This window comes from Stegostoma tigrinum, chromosome 6 (genome assembly GCF_030684315.1).
Source record: "Stegostoma tigrinum isolate sSteTig4 chromosome 6, sSteTig4.hap1, whole genome shotgun sequence".
NCBI lineage: Eukaryota > Metazoa > Chordata > Chondrichthyes > Orectolobiformes > Stegostomatidae > Stegostoma > Stegostoma tigrinum.
The window spans coordinates 13,025,135-13,044,400 of NC_081359.1; the positions used below are offsets into that span (position 1 = coordinate 13,025,135).

Consider the following 19,266-nt stretch of genomic DNA (forward strand, 5'->3'; position numbering starts at 1 on the left):
GGATTTTTCCACAGCACGTGGACTGCAAAAGTTCTAAGAAGGCAGCTTACCACCACCTTCTCAAGGGCATGTAAGGATGGGCTGTAAATCCTGGCTTAGCCAGCAATGCTCACATGCCAAAAGTCAAAACATGGAACTGTTTTCAAGAATAAGAATTAAGCTACAACTGTATGTGTCTATATGTGGGTCTAGATATTTTAAGTCACTGAAGACATCAAAAACTACATATGGAAAATTACATTTATGATGAAATGGACTTATTAGGAATAGTCAGCATGGCTTTGTGTGGGAGTGGACTTATCTCACAAAGTTGATTTTCTTTGAAGAAGTGACAAAGTGATGAGAGTAGGCAGTGGATAGTGTCTACATGAATTTACCAAAGCCTTTGACAAGGTTCCTCATGGTAGCCTGGTCCAGAAGATTAAGTCACATAGGGTCCACAGATACCAAATTGGCTTGGTCAGAGATGATAGAGGGTAGTTATGAGGGGTAGTTTTCTGACTGGAAGTCTGTGACTAGTGATGTTCCATGAGGGTCAGTGTTAGGACCTCAGTTGTTTATAATATATCAAAATGATTTGGATGAGAATATAAGTGGCCTGATTAGTAAGTTTGCAGGTAACACGAAAATTAGTGGATTTGTGAATGCTGAAGAAGTTTGCCAAAGGATACAGCAGGTCATAGATCATTAAAAAGTTGAGCAAAGAAATGACAGATGGAGTTTAATCTGGACAAGTGTGAAGTGATGCATTTTGCAACTAAAATGCAAGATGAAAGTATAAAGTAAATGGCAAGACCTTTAGGACCACAGATACACAGAAGGATCTTGGGATGGAAGTGCATAACTCCCTGAAAGTGGTGACACAAGTGGATAAGGTAGTTAAAACATGCATACAGCATGCTAGCCTTCATTGGTTATAAAAGTTGGCAAATTAAGTTGTAGTTGTGTAAAATTTTAGTTATGCCACATTTGGTGTATTATGTGCAGTTCTGGCTGCCACACTATAAGAAGGATGGGGAGGTATTGGTGAGAGTGCAAAAGAGGTTTATCAGGTTGATGCCCGAGTTGGAGTACATTAGCTGTATTAGAACATAGAACATAGAACAGTACAGCACAGAACAGGCCCTTCAGCCCACGATGTTGTGCCGACCATTGATCCTCATGTATGCACCCTCAAATTTCTGTGACCATATGCATGTCCAGCAGTCTCTTAAATGACCCCAATGACCTTGTTTCCACAACTGCTGCTGGCAACGCATTCCATGCTCTCACAACTCTCCGTGTAAAGAACCTGCCTCTGACATCCCCTCTATACTTTCCTCCAACCAGCTTAAAACTATGACCCCTCGTGTTAGCCATTTCTGCCCTGGGGAATAGTCTCTGGCTATCAACTCTGTCTATGCCTCTCATTATCTTGTATACCTCAATTAGGTCCCCTCTCCTCCTCCTTTTCTCCAATGAAAAGAGACCGAGCTCAGTCAACCTCTCTTCATAAGATAAGCCCTCCAGTCCAGGCAGCATCCTGGTAAACCTCCTCTGAACCCTCTCCAAAGCATCCACATCTTTCCTATAATAGGGCGACCAGAACTGGACGCAGTATTCCAAGTGCGGTCTAACCAAAGTTTTATAGAGCTGCAACAAGAGCTCACGACTCTTAAACTCAATCCCCCTGTTAATGAAAGCCAAAACACCATATGCTTTCTTAACAACCCTGTCCACTTGGGTGGCCATTTTAAGGGATCTATGTATCTGCACACCAAGATCCCTCTGTTCCTCCACACTGCCAAGAATCCTATCCTTAATCCTGTACTCAGCTTTCAAATTCGACCTTCCAAAATGCATCACCTCGCATTTATCCAGGTTGAACTCCATCTGCCACCTCTCAGCCCATCTCTGCATCCTGTCAATGTCCCGCTGCAGCCTACAACAGCCCTCTATACTGTCAACGACACCTCCAACCTTTGTGTCATCTGCAAACTTGCTGACCCATCCTTCAATCCCCTCATCCAAGTCATTAATAAAAATTACAAACAGTAGAGGCCCAAGGACAGAGCCCTGTGGAACACCACTCACCACTGACTTCCAGGCAGAATATTTTCCTTCTGCTACCACTCGCTGCCTTCTGTTGGCCAGCCAATTCTGTATCCAGACAGCTAAGTTCCCCTGTTTCCCATTCCTCCTGACCTTCTGAATGAGCCTACCATGGGGAACCTTATCAAATGCCTTACTGAAGTCCATATACACCACATCCACAGCTCGACCCTCATCAACCTTTCTAGTCACATCCTCAAAGAACTCGATAAGGTTTATGAGGCATGACCTGCCCCTCACAAAGCCGTGTTGACTGCATTTGATCAAGCCATGCTCTTCCAGATGGTCATAAATCCTATCCCTCAGAATCCTTTCTAACACCTTGCAGACGACAGACGTGAGATTTACTGGTCTGTAATTGCCGGGTATTTCCCTATTTCCTTTCTTGAAGGGAGGAATTACATTTGCCTCTCTCCAGTCCTCAGGTACGACTCCAGTGGAGAGCGAGGATGAAAAGATGGAGTGCACTGACTAAACCCGTGGATTGTTTTTGCTAGAGTGTTGCAGACTGAGGGGCGATCTGATAGTAGAACATTAAATTATGAGAGGCATGGATGGGATAGGTAGCCTGAGTATTCTTTTTCCCTGGGCAGAAATGTCAAATACTAGAGGACATGGGTTTAAGGTAAGAGGGGTAATATTTAAAGAAGATGTATGAAGTAAATTATTTTCAGAGGGTGTTAGGTGCCTGGAACACGCTATCACAGGAGGTGGTAGAAGCAATTATAATAGCAACACTTAAGAAGCAATTAGACAGACAGGTGTACAGGCCAGGAATAGAAGGAAATGGACCATGCGCAAGCAGGTGGAACTAGTTTTGAATGGCATCACGGTTGACACAGACATGATGGGCCAAAGGATCGGCTCCTCTGCTGTTCTATGTTCCATGTGCATATAACCAGAAAATGTGCATGTATAGCTGTTTAGAATGAATCGTTGGCTAAGTTACTGAAAACCTATTTAAATAACTTTGGTTAACGGTTCAACAAACCCTCTGGAAATTATATAGCAAGAAATCAGGCATAGGTTACATATGACCTCTTCAGGTTTTTGCAATGAAACGTGGCTTTATAATGCACACAAACCATCATATGCAAATCTCAACGACATCCATGATTACTGTGGCCAGTTTTGAGTTTCCAGTTTCATAGCTGATGTTAAACCATGGAGAGAACACGGAAGATAATTAATTACATTGCACAAAGGATGAAAATGACGCCAGAGACAACTATGTCAATGAAACACCACATCATGGGGAGATCTGACAGCAGGGAACAGGGATGGTGTCTATCAGTACTTTGAAGTGATGGGGACCTCTACAGTCAGGATAATTTTATTAACTCAACTATAACTTAAACCATTAAATAAAAAGTCTAAATCATTGAGAGATCTGTGCAAAGAGTCCTGACAAATGAAACAAAAATATAAACAGGCTTCAAAATGGATTTCTTTTTTACCTCAGACTTGCGATTCAGCCTAAAGCACTTGACTTAATATCATGCAGAACATTGTTTACAATTCTACATCTTTGCCCTCTGACCCCAGGATGTAATTGTGCCAGTTGTTGGCTATTCTTTGAGCAGAAACTCTCTCTTCTGCCATGGCTGTGAATTTACTGCACACACATCTGAGAGTTTAACGTTTTCCAAGCTATTGTTCACAGTGACCTGGAAATTTAATAAGACCTGTAAATAGGCACAAGGAACTAAGTCAGGGGGAGTGCGTGGTGACTCAGTGGATAGCATGGCAGCTTCACAGTGCTTGGGACCCAAGTTCAATTCCAGCCTTGGGTAACTGTCTATGTGGAGTTTATATATTCTCCTAGTGTCTATGTGGGTTTCTTTCAGGTGCTCTGGTTTCTACCCAGAGTCCAAAGATGTGCAGGTTAGGTGGATTGGCCATGCTAAATTGCCCATAATGCAGAGGGATGTGGAGGCTAGGTGGTTTAGCCATGGGGAATGAAGCATTATCGGGATAGAGTAGGTCTGGGTGGGATGCTGTCTTGAGGATTGATGGGTTGAATGGCCTGCTTTCACTCTGAAGGAATTCTATGATTCTAAGTCCATGGCTAATCCATACTCTGTTTCACAGCAAGTTGCTTATATCTTTGTGCTGATGGCTCATTTAAATGAAGATTACTTTGAGATAAAGGAAATAATTACAGGCCCATGATTTGAATTTTTTAGGATACATATTTAGATTATTTCAAGTAATTTCATTTTCAAGGCTATCATCTCAGCTTGTCATGTTTAGTTTAGCTAATTCTGGCAGTAGAAATGTTGGTGGAATACAGGGGCTCCTCTCTATTCATAGGAGACATGTTTCAGTAAAATCCAATGCATGGCAAAAAGAATGAAAAATGAGAATTTATTTCCCCTACAAACACATGAAGGAATTTTCTGCAACACACTAAAAAAGCAATATAAGTAAGAAACAGCTAAAGTAGTACCTAAAATTGTTCCCTAATAAAGTAGGGATTTATGTGGGAAACAATGAATGTTAGGGCAACAAAACAGTGTGGACCCCTTGTACAGATGTTCGACTGTACCGTCAGTACAACTATACAGAAGCAGAAACTCCATCTGCTCCTTCAATTCTGATAGAAACCATGTCTCCATCGTTGTAAAAACCCATCTGGTTTCCCAATATCCTTTAAGGATGAAAGTTTGCTGATTCTAGAACCACAAGAATTTCTGTTTTTATTCCTTCTAAGTTCTTACTGGCTGCATGGACCTCCAACACCTATGTGCAGCAGCGACTTTTGAAACCAGTAGTCAATGCCATGATCAGTAAGTCAACCTCAATTGCCATCATGGAACATTGGAGCAGCTGCATGTATGCGCAGCCATGCATCTTAGAGGGAGCTTTGCAAGAAGACATTGCCGAAAGTCATCATTCACCCACCGATTCTGGCTCAAGGCTTTCGCAAATGCTTCATTCCTGTCTTTTGCAATGACTTGTGTGCTTCACCATCAATAAGGACGTAGATATTTGTTGGATGCCTGCCCCCCTTAATCACTCATTTCTCTGTTACAGTGGATGTAAGGCTACATGGTAGCAGTGTGTAAACAGACACATCTTCTAATTATATACTGACCCTAATAAGAATTGGAGAATAAATTCAACAACACTTGCAAATATCCCAACCCACTGTTCAGATTTGATCTCTGCTCTCATGACCCATTCCAGTTCTCCTCAAGCCCTTTCCATCTCACTTAATATGGATTGTAAGTAGTTGAGGTCTGATGACCAAACCCCCTGGCACCTCACTAATTACAACTTGCCAACCAGTAAAAGACCCATTTATCCCAACTGTCTGCCTTCTGTTGATTAGTCAATCCTGTATCTAAGCTAATAAATTATCTCAGAGATAGCAGGAACTGCAGATGCTGAAGAAGGGTCTAGGCCCAAAACGTCAGCCTCCCTGCTCTTCTGATGCTGCTTGGCCTGCTGTGTTCATCCAGCTCTACACCTTGTTATCTTTAATAAATTACCTGTAACTTTATGTGATCTTAACTTGTGCATTATCCTTTTGTGCAGCACCTTATCAAATACCTGCTGGAAGTTCATATACGCTATGTCTAAGGGAATCTCATTATTCACATTGCTCGTTACACCTTCAAAAAACTCTAGCAAATTAATCAAACGCAATTTACTCTTGATAAAATCTCTGATGGGCTGTATCTTGACATTCAAAATGTTCTGTTATTCCTTCTTTAACAATGGATTGTAACAATTTCCTAACAACACTAAACTGAATTAGTCTGTTGTTTCCTACTTTCTGCCTCCCTTTCCTTTTTGAATAAGGGTGTTATATTAACATTTTTCTATTCCACTGGAACCTTTCCAGCATCCAGGGAATTTTTGGAATACTGTAACAAATGGATCTAAATTGCCTCTGCAGCCAGTTCCTTTAAAACCTATGATAACAGTCATCAGGTCCTGGAAATCTGTCTACCTCCAATCCCAATAGTTCCCTCAGTACTTTTCCCGAAGTGATGATGATTGTTCTAAGTTCCTCTCTTCCAATAACCTCTGCTTTGCTTGTTACTGTTGATGATACTAGTGACCACCACCTTGAATACTGAGCAAAACATTGATATAGTAACTGTCATTTCTGTGTTCCAAACTGTTAGCTCCCCAGTCCCATCCTCCATATGGAACCAACATTCGTTTTAGCTAATCTCTTCCCTTTTATAAACTTATGGAATCTATTGTTATCCATTTTCATATTTTGCACTAGTTTTCTTTCAGAATTTACCATTGATAGTTTTAGGACTTTTTTGGAATATTTGTAGGTCTTTCAAAGTTTCCCAATCTTTCACCTTGTTACTCACCTTTGCAACATGGTATCCCTCAATTTTTGTCTTTATATTATCTTAAACCTCCTTGCTCAGCCATGGATGGCTTTCCCCTCTTACAACTCATTGATGAGCAGTGGCTGATGTTCAATGAGATGGCAGTGGTCTAATGGTATTAATGCTGAACACTTAATCCAGAAACCCAGACAATATTCTGGTGACCTGGATTCGAATCCTGCCATGGCAAATGGCAGAATTTGAGTCCAGTAAATATCTGGAACTAAAGAGTCTAACAATGACCATGTATCCATTGCCAATTGTTGGGAAAAACCCATCTGGATCAGTAAAGCCCTTTGGGGATGGAAACAGCCATCCCGACCTGGTCTGGCTTTAATAAGCGCTCAGAATCCACAGCAATGTGGTTGACTCTTAACTGCCCTCTGAGCAATTTGGGATGGGCAATAAATGCTGGCCTAGCCAACGAACCCTTCAACCTGTGAATGAATTAATTATATTGTCCTACCTTTTATTCTTCTCACCCAATCTGCTATGGCCAGTTCGGTCCTCATGCTTACACGATTATCTTTGTTTAATTCCAGAAAGCTATTGTGGGACCCCAGCTTCTCATCCTCCTACTGAATTTTAAATTCTAGCAGGCTATGATCACTCTTCCCTCCAGGATCCTTTACTTTGAGGTAATTAATTAAACCAACTTCATTATACAATCCTAAATCCAGATTACCCTGCTCCCTGGTTAGTTCCATATCATATTGCTCCAAGAAGCAATTTCTGATAAATTCAATGAACTCTCCATTAAGGTTACCCGAACAATTTCATTAATCCAAACTTTATGCAAATCAAATACACCAATGATTACTGCTATACCTTTTTTACAAGTCCCCAGTATTTCCTGGTTTCTATCCTGCCTGACCGCAGGAGTACAATTTGGGAACCTATAGATTGTTCTCACCAGGGACTTCTTTCACTTGCTATTCCTTACTTCTATCCAGATGGATTTTATTTGAACTCTAGTATTAGCATCATTTCTCACGATAGCACTTATACTATATTTACTAACAAACCTACATTACCTCCTTTTTTTTGGAAGGCAGCGGGACAAGAAGAAATGGAGATTATGAAAGCATTTGGGATCCTTTCCTTTATTGACCAAAACATTGAATATAAGAACAAGGAAGTTAGGATGGATCTGTGTATAATGTTAGGCCATAGGTGGAGTACTGTGTGCAGTTCTGGTAGCCACACTATAGGAAGAATGTCAATGCAGTAGACAGGGTGCAGAGGAGATTCTCCAGGACGGTTTGCCCGGTTTGAAGCATTTCTGTTATGAAGAGAGATGGTATTAGCCAGGATTGCTTGCCTTAAAGCAGGGAAGACTGAGGGGTATTCTGATTGAATTCTGAGTGGTATGGACAGGGTAGATAGTGGAAAATCCTTTCCCCTTAGTGGAAGATTCAATAACCAGGGAGCACAGTTTTAAGTTAAGGAGCAGGAGATTTAGAAGGAATTTGAGAAAAATAATTTCACCCAGGGTAATGTGGGTATCTCGTACTCACTACCTGAAAAAGTGTGGTAAAGGCAAGGACCCTTGAAACATTAAAGAACTATTTAGATGAGCACTTGAAATATCACAGCATACAAAGTTATGGATCATGTGCTGGAAAATGGGATTAGAATAGATGGATGTTTGATGACTAGCTTGGACACAAAGGGCCAAAAGATCTCTTTCTGTGCTCCAAGATTAATGAATAAATAATTTAATCACTTTTGTAAATTTCCATAGTAGAAGTGGTGGGCAAGCCCTCAAGAAATCCCGACAGCCTAGAAATGTTACAAAACTTTTCAATATATTTGTAGTGATAAGATAACTACTTGGAGATGGGTCAGCATATTTCTAATATATTTTCTTCAATTCAATAGCTGGCTATTCACAGGTCGATGTGTATTGCCAAACATATATATTTCTGGGATTCAGTGCTTGAATAGAGTTATTTAATAGTTATTGGAAAGCCCATTTTTGTGCCGTACTATCAAATGAGTACAGAGATTGCAAAAAATGCGGATATTAAAGTCAGAGATAACAAAGTGTGGAGCTGGAGGAACTCAGCATGCCAGGCAGCATCAGAGGAACAGGAAAGTTGACGTTTCAGGTCGGGACCCTTCTTCAGAGATGGGGATGGGGAGGGGAACTCGGAAATAAATAGGGAGAGGAGGTGTGGGGCAGGGGAAGGTAGGTGGAATAGTGATAGATGAGTGCAGGAACGCAGTGGTGGGGATTGGTCAGTGAGGTGGGGGAGCGGATAGGTGGGAGAGAAGATGGATAGGTTGCGTCAGAACAAGGAGGTGGGGATGAGGGAGGGTTGGACATGGGCTGAGGTGGGGACATTTTGAAACTGGTAAAGTCCACATTTAGACCATTGGGCAGTAGGCTCCCATGGCAGAATTTGAGGTAAAAACCTGAAAGAATTGTGGATGTTGTAAATCAGGAACGAAAAGAAATTTGCTGGAAAAGCTCAGCAGGTCTGGCAGCATCTGTGAAGGAAAAAACAGTTATCAAGGGTCACCAGACCCAAAAAGTTAACTCTGTTTTTCCCTTCACAGATGCTGTCAGACCTGCTGAGCGGAATATGAAGTGCTGTTCCTTCGGTTTGTGGGTGGCGACATTGTGACACTGCAGGAGACCCTGGGTGGGCATTCACCCAGGGATTGGGAGGGGAAGTTAAAATGTTTCCCAACCAGAAGGTGTTGTTTGTCACGTACAGAGCGCAGATGCTCTACATAACCGTCTCCAAGTCTCCGCTTGGTCTCACAGGTGTAGAGGAGGCCACATTGGGTGCAGCAGTGCCTTATCCCCACCACTGCTTACCTGCACTCATCTATCAACATCACTTCTTCGCAGCCCCACCCCTCCTTTCTCTATTTACTTCTGAGCTCCCTTCCTCTTGCCCATTTCTGAAGAACGTTCCCAACCCAAAACATCAGCTTTCCTGCTCCTCTGATGCTGCCTGGCCTGCTGTGTTTCTGCAGCTCTACATTTTGTTATCAAATGAATACAACTTGTTTTAAACAAAGAGGTCAACTCAATCCATTCCTAATTTTAAAACTAGAATTAGGTATTCTCCAGAGATGTCAAGTTATTGTTGCTGGAAGCCAGCTGATCTCAAATTGGATTCCATACTTCCTAAATTAGAATAATGGCAAGACTTCAAAATAAATTAATTGCCAATAATATATTTAAGGTTGTGCATGCTGTTGTATAAACAGAAGTCTTCTTTTGATGCCTGGAATGCTATCTCTAATCATTAGTTGAATTTGCAGAAAACTTGCCCTTTCATTTCTATAAATCCAATATAATTATACAGGTTTTTAATTATTGTCAAGCCTCTTGAACGAAGGCATAAAAGAGCAAAGAATTTCAGGAATTCAAATTCATAATGAATGAGGCACCAAGGTTAATAATTTGTAACTTATGTGTAATTACTGTGGATGCTGCATTTTACAAGGAAACATACAGTATAAAATAGGATGTTGAACAAAATGGAGTGAGGTCATGGACTGAATATATACAAATCATTGAAAATGTCAGGGCATGTTGAGAAACTAGCAAGATCCTATGCTTTGTGAATGGACGAATAAAGTGCAAGACCAAAGAAGATAATGATAACACTATTTAAAATTTTAGTTTGGCCTCCGCTGGGTCATGTGTCCAGTTATTGAGCACCACACTGTATGAAGGATGTGAAGTCATGAGACACAATATAGAAAACATTTGTGAGAATGGATCCAGGGATGAGGGAGTTCACTTACATGGAGAGATTCACAAAGCTGGTGTTGGTCCCAAAGAAGAGATAGGAAGAAATTCCGAGAGGGGTTTTCAAAATTGTAAAGGGTCTGAATGGAGTAGATGAGAGAAAGTGTTCCCATTGGTGGAAGGTTCAAGAAGCAGAGGACGCCAATTTAAGATGAATAGTCAAGGATTCAAATGCAACATGTGGAAATACATTATCATGCAGCAGGTGGTCAGGATCTGGAAAAATACAAACGACAATGGTAGCACGGCTTTTCCTGCTACTACCTTCATTTTATTTTGTGCTTCTTGCCCTATTTTGGGATTTTTAAAAAATATTCACTCTCTACAGTGATTCAGACTAAGTGATTACCAGGTTCCAGCGCGCTGTCCAGCGTTTCTGCCACTGGTCCAAAACTATGAACTGCGTGAGAGATTGAAAGAACATACCTTATTCATTTTCCAAACTTATGCAATTGTTTCCTCTACTGCTGTTTCATTTTTTCCATCTTTGTATTTTTTTGGCCACTGCAAACATTTGCATGCTCCAATATTGCTGTGCTTTCATTTGAGCATGGAAAGATAGCACCCCATCCAGAAGGTGACACAGCAGCTCAGTCCAGAATTACTTCCTTTCCTGGGTTTTACTGCTCACTACTGCCCCAGCTGGACACCACAGTCACCATCATAAGATAATAAAATGTGAGGCTGGATGAACACAGCAGGTCCAGCAGCATCTCAGGAGCACAAAAGCTGACGGTTCGGGCCGAGACCCTTCATCAGAGAGGGGAATGGGGTGAGGGTTCCGGAATAAATAGGGAGAGAGGGGGAGGCGGACCGAAGATGGAGAGAAAAGAAGATAGGTGGAGAGGAGAGTATAGGTGGGGAGGTAGGGAGGGGATAGGTCAGTCCAGGGAAGACGGACAGGTCAAGGAGGTGGGATGAGGTTAGTAGGTAGGAGATGGAGGTTCGGCTTGAGGCGGGAGGAGGGGATGGGTGAGAGGAAGAACAGGTTAGGGAGGCAGAGACAGGCTGGACTGGTTTTGGGATGCAGTGGGTGGAGGGGAAGAGCTGGGCTGGTTGTGTGGTGCAGTGGGGGTAGGAGACGAACTGGGCTGGTTCTGGGATGCGGTGGGGGAAGGGGAGATTTTGAAACTGGTGAAGTCCACATTGATACCATTGGGCTGCAGGGTTCCCAAGCGGAATACGAGTTGCTGTTCCTGCAACCTTCAGGTGGCATCATTGTGGCACTGCAGGAGGCCCACGATGGACATGTCATCTAAAGAATGGGAGGGGGAGTGGAAATGGTTCGCGAGTGGGAGGTGTAGTTGTTTGTTGCGAACTGAGCGGAGGTGTTCTGCAAAGCGGTCCCCAAGCCTCCGCTTTGGTTTCCCCAATGTAGAGGAAGCCACACCGGGTACAATGGATAGAGTATACCACATTGGCAAATGTGCAGGTGAACCTCTGCTTAATATGGAAAGTCATCTTGGGGCCTGGGATAGGGGTGAGGGAGGAGATGTGGGGGCAAGTGTAGCATTTCCTGCGGTTGGAGGGGAAGGTGCCAGGTGTGGTGGGGTTGAAGGGCAGTGTGGAGCGAACAAGGGAGTCACGGAGAGAGTTGTCTCTCCGGAAAGCAGACAAGGGTGGGGATGGAAAAATGTCTTGGGTGGTGGGGTCGGATTGTAGATGGCGGAAATGTCGGAGGATGATGCGTTGTATCCGGAGGTTGGTGGGGTGGTGTGTGAGAATGAGGGGGATCCTCTTTGGGCGGTTGTGGCGGGGGCAGGGTGTGAGGGATGTGTTGCGGGAAATGCGGGAGATGCGGTCAAGGGCATTCTCGACCACTGTGGGGGGAAAGTTGCGGTCCTTGAAGAACTTGGACATCTGGGATGTGCAGGAGTGGAATGCTTCATCGTGGGAGCAGATGCGGCGGAGGCGGAGGCATTGGGAATAGGGGATGGAATTTTTGCAGGAGGGTGGGTGGGAGGAGGTGTATTCTAGGTAGTTGTGGGAGTCGGTGGACTTGAAATGGACATCAGTTACAAGCTGGTTGCCTGAGATCGAGGTTGAGATGTCCAGGAAGGTGAGGGATATGCTGGAGATGGCCCAGGTGAACTGAAGGTTGGGGCGGAAGGTGTTGGTGAAGTGGATGAACTGTTCGAGCTCCTCTGGGGAGCAAGAGGTGGTGCCGATACAGTCATCAATGTAACGGAGGAAGAGGTGGGGTTTGGGGCCTGTGTAGGTGCGGAAGAGGGACTGTTCCACGTAACCTACAAAGAGGCAGGCATAGCTGGGGCCCAAGGCCACCCCTTTGTCTGTAGGAAGTTGGAGGAATCGAAAGAGAAGTTGTTGAGGTGAGGACGGGTTCAGCTCGGCGGATGAGGGTGTCGGTGGAGGGGGACTGGTCGGGCCTGCAGGACAGGAAGAAGCGGAGGGCCTTGAGGCCATCTGCATGCGGAATACAGGTGTATAGGGACTGGACGACCACGGTGAAAATGAGGTGTTGGGGGCCAGGGAATTGGAAGTTCTGGAGGAGGTGGAGGGCATGGGTGGTGTCACGGATGTAGGTAGGGAGTTCCTGGGCCAAAGGGGAGAAAATGGAGTCCAGATAGGTGGAGATGAGTTCGGTGGGGCAGGAACAGGCTGAGACAATGGGTCGACCAGGGCAGGCAGGTTTGTGGATTTTGGGAAGGAGATTGAAACGGGCCGTGCGGGGTTGGGGTACAATGAGGTTGGAGGCTGTGGGTGGGAGGTCCCCTGAGGTGATGAGATCATGAATGGTGTTGGAGATGATGGTTTGGTGCTCGCGGGTGGGGTCATGATCAAGGGGGCGGTAGGAGGTGGTGTCGGAGAGTTGGCGTTTGGCCTCGGCGATGTAGAGGTCAGTGCGCCATACTACCACTGCGCCACCCTGGTCTGCGGGTTTGATGGTGAGGTTGGGGTTGGAGCGGTGGGAGCGGAGGGCTGCCCGTTCTGCGGGGGAGAGGTTGTAGTGGGTGAGAGGGGTGGAGAGGTTGAGGCGGTTAATGTCTCGACGGCAGTTGGAGATGAAGAGGTCGAGGGAGGGGAGGAGGCCTGGGGGTGGTGTCCAGGAGGAGGACTTGTGTTGGAAGCGGGTGAAGGGGTCAGTGGGAGAGAGGGTTAGGCTCCCGGTTGAAGAAGTAGGCGTCGAGGCAAAGACGGCAGAAAAACTGCTCTATGTCCAACCGTGACTGGCATTCGTTGATGTGTGGTTGTAGGGGGACAAAGGTGAGCCCCTTCCGAAGGACTGACCGTTCGTCCTCAGTCAGTGGGAGGTCTGGGGGGAAGGTGAAGATGCGGCAGGGCTCAGTGTGACTGTCTCCTCTGGGGTTGCCGTCTGTGGAGGTTGTGGGCGGAGCGACGAGGTCGTCGGCCGTGGAAGGGGTTCCGTCGGCGGTTGGATTATCGGGGTGGGCGGCAGCAGCTGCGGGGAGGGTGGTGGGCGGAAGAACAAGTGTCGTTTTTGGTTCAGCCTACTTAATGGCAGCGGCCGGGTCTTACCTCCGTGACGGGACCGTTCGTGAGGGCCCAACAAGCTAAATAATCAGCGCCCCGCCCCGCCCCGCCCCGCCCTAACGGCTGTGCTCCGTCACGGCCATAAACCGGATAAACACAACAAGGTAAACAACATCTCTGGAGCATAAAAGCTGACGTTTCTGACCTAGACCCCCTTCCAGCTCCCACAGTACCAACAGTAAAGTGGAAGGGGGTCCTGCTAACTATTGAACCCCTTTTATACCCCAGTGACGCACAGAAATGAATTTTCTCACCCACTACGTTCTCTGAAGAAAGGCCGAGACGGGATCGGGCTCGTTTGTCGCTCCGGCCGATGGCGCAGAGCAGGCCGGACCCGATGCCGACGTGCGGGATCTCGGTGGCTGTTGTTCTGTGGCTCCTTGTGTGGCATCTGGACGCAGCGGCTCCAGGTTTGTCGGGGAATGGGAGAGGCCGAGAGGAGGATCAGCTGGCACTGATCAAGATGTTTTTATCCGATCGGATCTCTCTCTGTAATGAACAATTAACGGTTCGCGTTTGTGAATAAAACACAAAGGATGCAGTTTGGTTCATGAACAAAGGCGGGGGTGGGACAGTTAAAAGGACGAGAGTTCAAGATTATTTTAGATGTGGAATAAACTAAACCAGTTGAAAACAGGGAAAAAAATGCAGGAAAAACACCTGGAAATTATTTGTCACTCTCACACCTTTCAGAGAAATATCAGACACGATCTCTGATCCTCAGAAACATAACAAATACGAGTTAGCAGGTGTACAGCTGGAGGAGCAGGAAAGCTGAAGTTTTGGGTCTGGACCCGTCTTCAGAAATGGATCCAGACTTTTTGGTGAAGAGTCGAGGCCCGGAACGTCAGCTTTTCTGCTCCCAAGATGCTGCTTGGCCTTACTGTGTTCATCCAGCTCGACACCTCGTTATCTCCATTCTCCAGCATTTGCAGTTCCCATTATCTCTGGTTATGACCAGTTTTTTTCAATAAATTTGAGATTTGCTCACTACTGCAGTTAAACAGAAAGAGAAAATGTATTTCAAAAATATCTTGTGCAACTTAATATTCAGAGGTTCCACAAAAAGATAAATGAGTGATCTCAGGTTGGGAATTGATGCCAAAAATCTGTAATTCAGACCTTCAGAGCACAAAATGGAATTGAATACTCCTGTTAAACCCACTTTTAGCTGAATTAATCAAGCTGAACCTGGATTTCAAAAAAAACAAATGGCTTGATGGTAGGAAACAGAGCTTGGACGGTGGGGAATGTGTTTTTTGAATCAGAGGCCTGTGACAGGCAGTGTTCCACAGGGATCAGTGCTGGGTTCACTGGTGTTTGATATTTATATAATCAATTTTTAGATCTGAATTTAGGAGGCATGGTTAATAAGTTTGCAGATGACAACAAAAATTGGTAGTATAGCGACAATGAAGAAGTTATCGAAAAATACGAAGGGATCTTGATAAATTGGGCCGATAGGCAGAGTGGCCGATGTAGTTTAATTTGGAGAAAGGCAAAACATTGCATTACCGCTTTTTTTAAAAAAGGACGTATTACACACGTAACAGTAGAGCTCTGGATAATGTTGCGTTGCAGACAATTTGAAAATTTTCAAAAATGCACAGTACAATTTTTATGAAATACTATGCTCTTCATTTTTTCCCAACTATCCATTGCTTCCATTGGTATTAATAGCTGTCGAGTGAGGGATGTTACTGTTTGACTGAGAGCAGAGTCATTATCAAACACAGCAAACCTTGTTGCTGTACAGAAAGTAATACACTTAATTGTTTGTCTACAAGCATAATTTCAATGCACAGAATCAAGAATATGCCCCAGAATCACTCAAGCCTGTGCAGCCATTTTTCTGATATACAGCCTAACTCTGCGTATCTGCTGTTGTCCTGTATCATTGGATGTTTTGCATTAAAAATCTCAAGGAATCTCAGTTTTAAAACGAGCAATTGATCTAGCATCAATTGTTTTCAGATGAAAGCTCTCAACTTTTACTGCTTTTTATGTGAAGAGATATTTCTTAATTTCACACTTTATATTCTGGCTATAAGTTTGAAAGTATACACCCTAATCTTTGGCTTCTTCTCTAGCAAACATAACTTCTCCCAATTTAACCGCATTAGTTCCTTGTGATTTCTTGAAAACTTTTTTTAATGAAAGTGGCCAGTCTACTGCATCAGGAAATTGCTCAGGCTGTGAAGATAAAAGTGACCCTCTGTGTTGGAGTTTTCCTTACTACAAGACTGACAGTATTTTATTCTAATTCTGCTTCTGGGCTGAATCAGTTCTGAACCAGACCTCCAGTAATAGTCCTAAGTGGAACACAAATATACAAGGTGCATTGACAACGTGAATAGCAAGAGTTATTTCCGTCAGGTGAGGGAGTTAAAAACTAGGGAGCAGATTGTTAAGTGAGAGGAGAAAAATTTAAAAGGATCTGAGGGTCAACATTACCATACAGAGGGTAGTTGATGTGTGGAATGAACTGCCAAAGAAGTGATAGATGCAGGTGCATTAGTGTTTACAACATGAAAAAAATGTGGACAGGCGCAGAGGAGAGGTTTTGAGGGATATGGCCCAAATGCAGGCAGGTGGGACTGGATTTAGTTTGGGAAATTTGGACAGCCTGGACAACTTGGACAAAAGGGTCAATTTTCATGTTGTATGAGTCGAAAATAAATTTCAAAATTTACAAAAAAGGCCCTGTTGGTGTTGTGCTTCCTTGTGGCAAGTTTTGCTTGACAAACGACAAGTTAATTTAAGAAACTCAAACCCCCCCCCATTTAAAATCAGTGCAATCGAAATCCTGTTCAGTCCCAAGGAAGAGCTATTGTGGTGGAGTGGTAGTCCCCCTAACTTTGGTTTGGGAGGCCTGAGTTCAAGTTCTCCCCTGCTCTGGAAACCATCTAATCTGACCCCCAGGTCTCTGATTTCAAATAAGTACAGCTTTTTTTAAACAAAAACAAGTTAACTTATTAACATGAAAATAAGAACTTCAGGTACTGGAGATCTGAAGTAAAAATCGCATGAGAAACTCAGCAATTCTGGCAGCACCTGTGAAGATTTAATGTTGTCAGAGTCCTGTGACCCTTCTCCAGAACTAAATCAATCTTCTCCAGCAATTGTCAAATCTCAGCTGTTTGTGGAAATTGGTCATTCAGCATTTGGAAGCTAAATTACATGAATAATTCATTGCCTGAAAGACAATGTAATTCATTGTGCAAAGTGCTGCTTACGTGGAATGTGGTGTCTACACAAATGCATAACTAATAGGGAACTGCTGGTGAAATTGTTGAGAATTCCAGCATGTCCCGCAGGAGTTTCCACTCCAGCTACCATTGCTGCCTTAGAACTCATGAGCTCATCCAGTTATCAGCCCTGGTTTGAGGAACCTTTACCAAAGGTGTTCCACGAATAATCACCCCAATGCATATTGGATAAATGTGGCACTTGTTGCAAATGTCATGTATCAAGTTCACTAATGTCCGTTTGGTAATTAACCGACTCTGGCCTGCTTTCATTGCAGACCCCAGATAATCAGCAGTTGATTCTTAACTGACCTCTGTCAGCAATAATGATGAGCAATAAATGCTAATCTAGGCAGCAGCACTCCCTTTCCCATGCACAAATAAAGCCAAGAGTTCAAGATGAAACTTCTTGTGATTAAAAGTCACGCAGTCAGAATCTGAGCTGGACTCTGGCCGAGCTTTCAGCAGTGCTCTTAACGAAAATGCACAGTTGAATTTGTCACTGCTGCTGGGTCAATTGTAAAATCCTACAATTTTCAATATAGGAGGAGATAATTGATCTTTTGTTTCTGTACCAGCTCTGGGAAAAGCAAATGTTGAATCCTCCCCGGTGGAGAAATGACTTCCCATGTGCCAGGCAAGAATACTAAGCACAGTATTATTGATGACCTAAACCTAAATAATGAGACAACTACCCTTTCACTAGAGGAGGATATCAACTGAGCGAAAGCAAGGATTGCAAATGAACATTGGCCAAAGTCTAATTGTGAGAAAAGCATCAAAGATCTATGTAGCTTACTGCTGTTGTTGTGTTCAAAATGTTTTTAGTTTTGAGCATTTACAATTTTCATAATTACTTAGCAAACAACCTGAAACTGCATAATGCTGTAAACATGCAAATCCAAATGAGACATTCATACAGCAGCTGAATTCATGTGACTGTATCAGGTAGGAAAACACCTATTGGGCTGTTTTCTAGGAGTGGTAGCATTTCTAACCCTGAACTGAGAGGCTTGGGTTCGAGTCCCACCTGCTCCAAAAGTGCAATGAGGCAGTCTGTCCTGCTAACGGAAATAACTCACCAATGTCCACGCATTCGGGCCTTTCAGACTTTAATGACCTTTCCCAAGTTCTCCTTTCTTTTTATTTCTTTCATACTTTTCCATGCACTTGAATCCACCCCCATATTGTTAAACTGCAGCTTTGTTTTGCATTGACCATTATGCTTCTTGGCTTTTTATCTTTCCAGCAACCCATACCCACCAACCGCAACTTTCTTGTTTAAAGACTTGTTGTTTGCCTGTTTACCTTTTTCCCTAGAACATTGGTCCCTGCTCGGTTCAGGTGGACACTGTCCCCACGGTACAGATCCCTCCTGTTCCAATACTGATGCCAGTGCCCCATGAAAAGGAGCCCCTCTTTCCCGCACTACTCGTTTAGCCATGTGTTTCTTCCCTTATTCTCGTGTCCCTATGCCAATTTGCAGGTGGCTGAGCGAGTAATCCGAAGTTTATAAACACTTGAGGACATGTTCTTTAATTTAGTCCCTATTTCCTGATAATCCCCCCAAAAAAAAAAAAATCGGTCCTCTCTCCTTACTTTGCCCATGTTACTTCTCCTGACATGGATCACGACAGCTGGATCCTCCCTCTTCCTCACGTTGGGACTGGGCAGTTCATCTACTGTACAGGACACTCGTTCCTGCTTACAAAGGATGCTACCTATTCCCCAAATTATAGAATTCCCTACAACTACCAAGATAATAAAATGTGAGGCTGGATGAATACAGCAGGCCAAGCAGCATCTCAGGAGCACAAAAGCTGACATTTCGGGCCTAGTGAAGGGTCTAGGCCCGAAACGTCAGCTTTTGTGCTCCTGAGATGCTGCTTGGCCTGCTGTGTTCATCCAGCCTCACATTTTATTATCTTGGAATTCTCCAGCATCTGCAGTTCCCATTATCTCTCTCTCCCTACAACTACCACTTGTCTTTTTCCTCCCCACCTGCTGTTGAATCGCTTCCTGTACCATGGTGCCATGGTCAGCTGGTGCATCCTCTTGACAAATCTGTTCCTCATCAACAGAAGGACCAAGTACCTATTGGACAAGGTCAAGAGCTGAGGCTGGTTCTGTTCCTTAGTACAGGATCCCTCTACCTGCCTCATTTTTAATCTCAAAATGCTGCCCCTGGCCCCTGAACAAATTTGAGGTACCAGGTGTGAACACCACCTGAAACAAAGCACCCAGGTAATTCACCCCATCCTGGATGTCCTACAGTGACCAAAGC

At 44.0% G+C, this 19,266-nt stretch overlaps 1 protein-coding gene across 4 annotated transcripts in view; it reads left to right on the plus strand.

Annotated features, from left to right (window-relative positions):
* The first annotated feature begins 13,658 nt into the window (after positions 1 to 13,658).
* Positions 13,659 to 19,266, plus strand: part of LOC125453455 (nectin-3-like) — a 44,059-nt gene continuing 38,451 nt past the window's right edge. The window contains exon 1 of one of the 4 annotated variants that reach the window (XM_059646429.1): positions 13,659 to 14,144. In XM_059646429.1, the coding sequence (XP_059502412.1) occupies positions 14,048 to 14,144 (97 nt within the window). In that variant the 5' untranslated portion in view covers positions 13,659 to 14,047. The remainder of the gene's footprint in view (positions 14,145 to 19,266) is intronic. The other 3 variants (XM_059646430.1, XM_059646427.1, XM_059646428.1) reach the window with 3 other exon arrangements.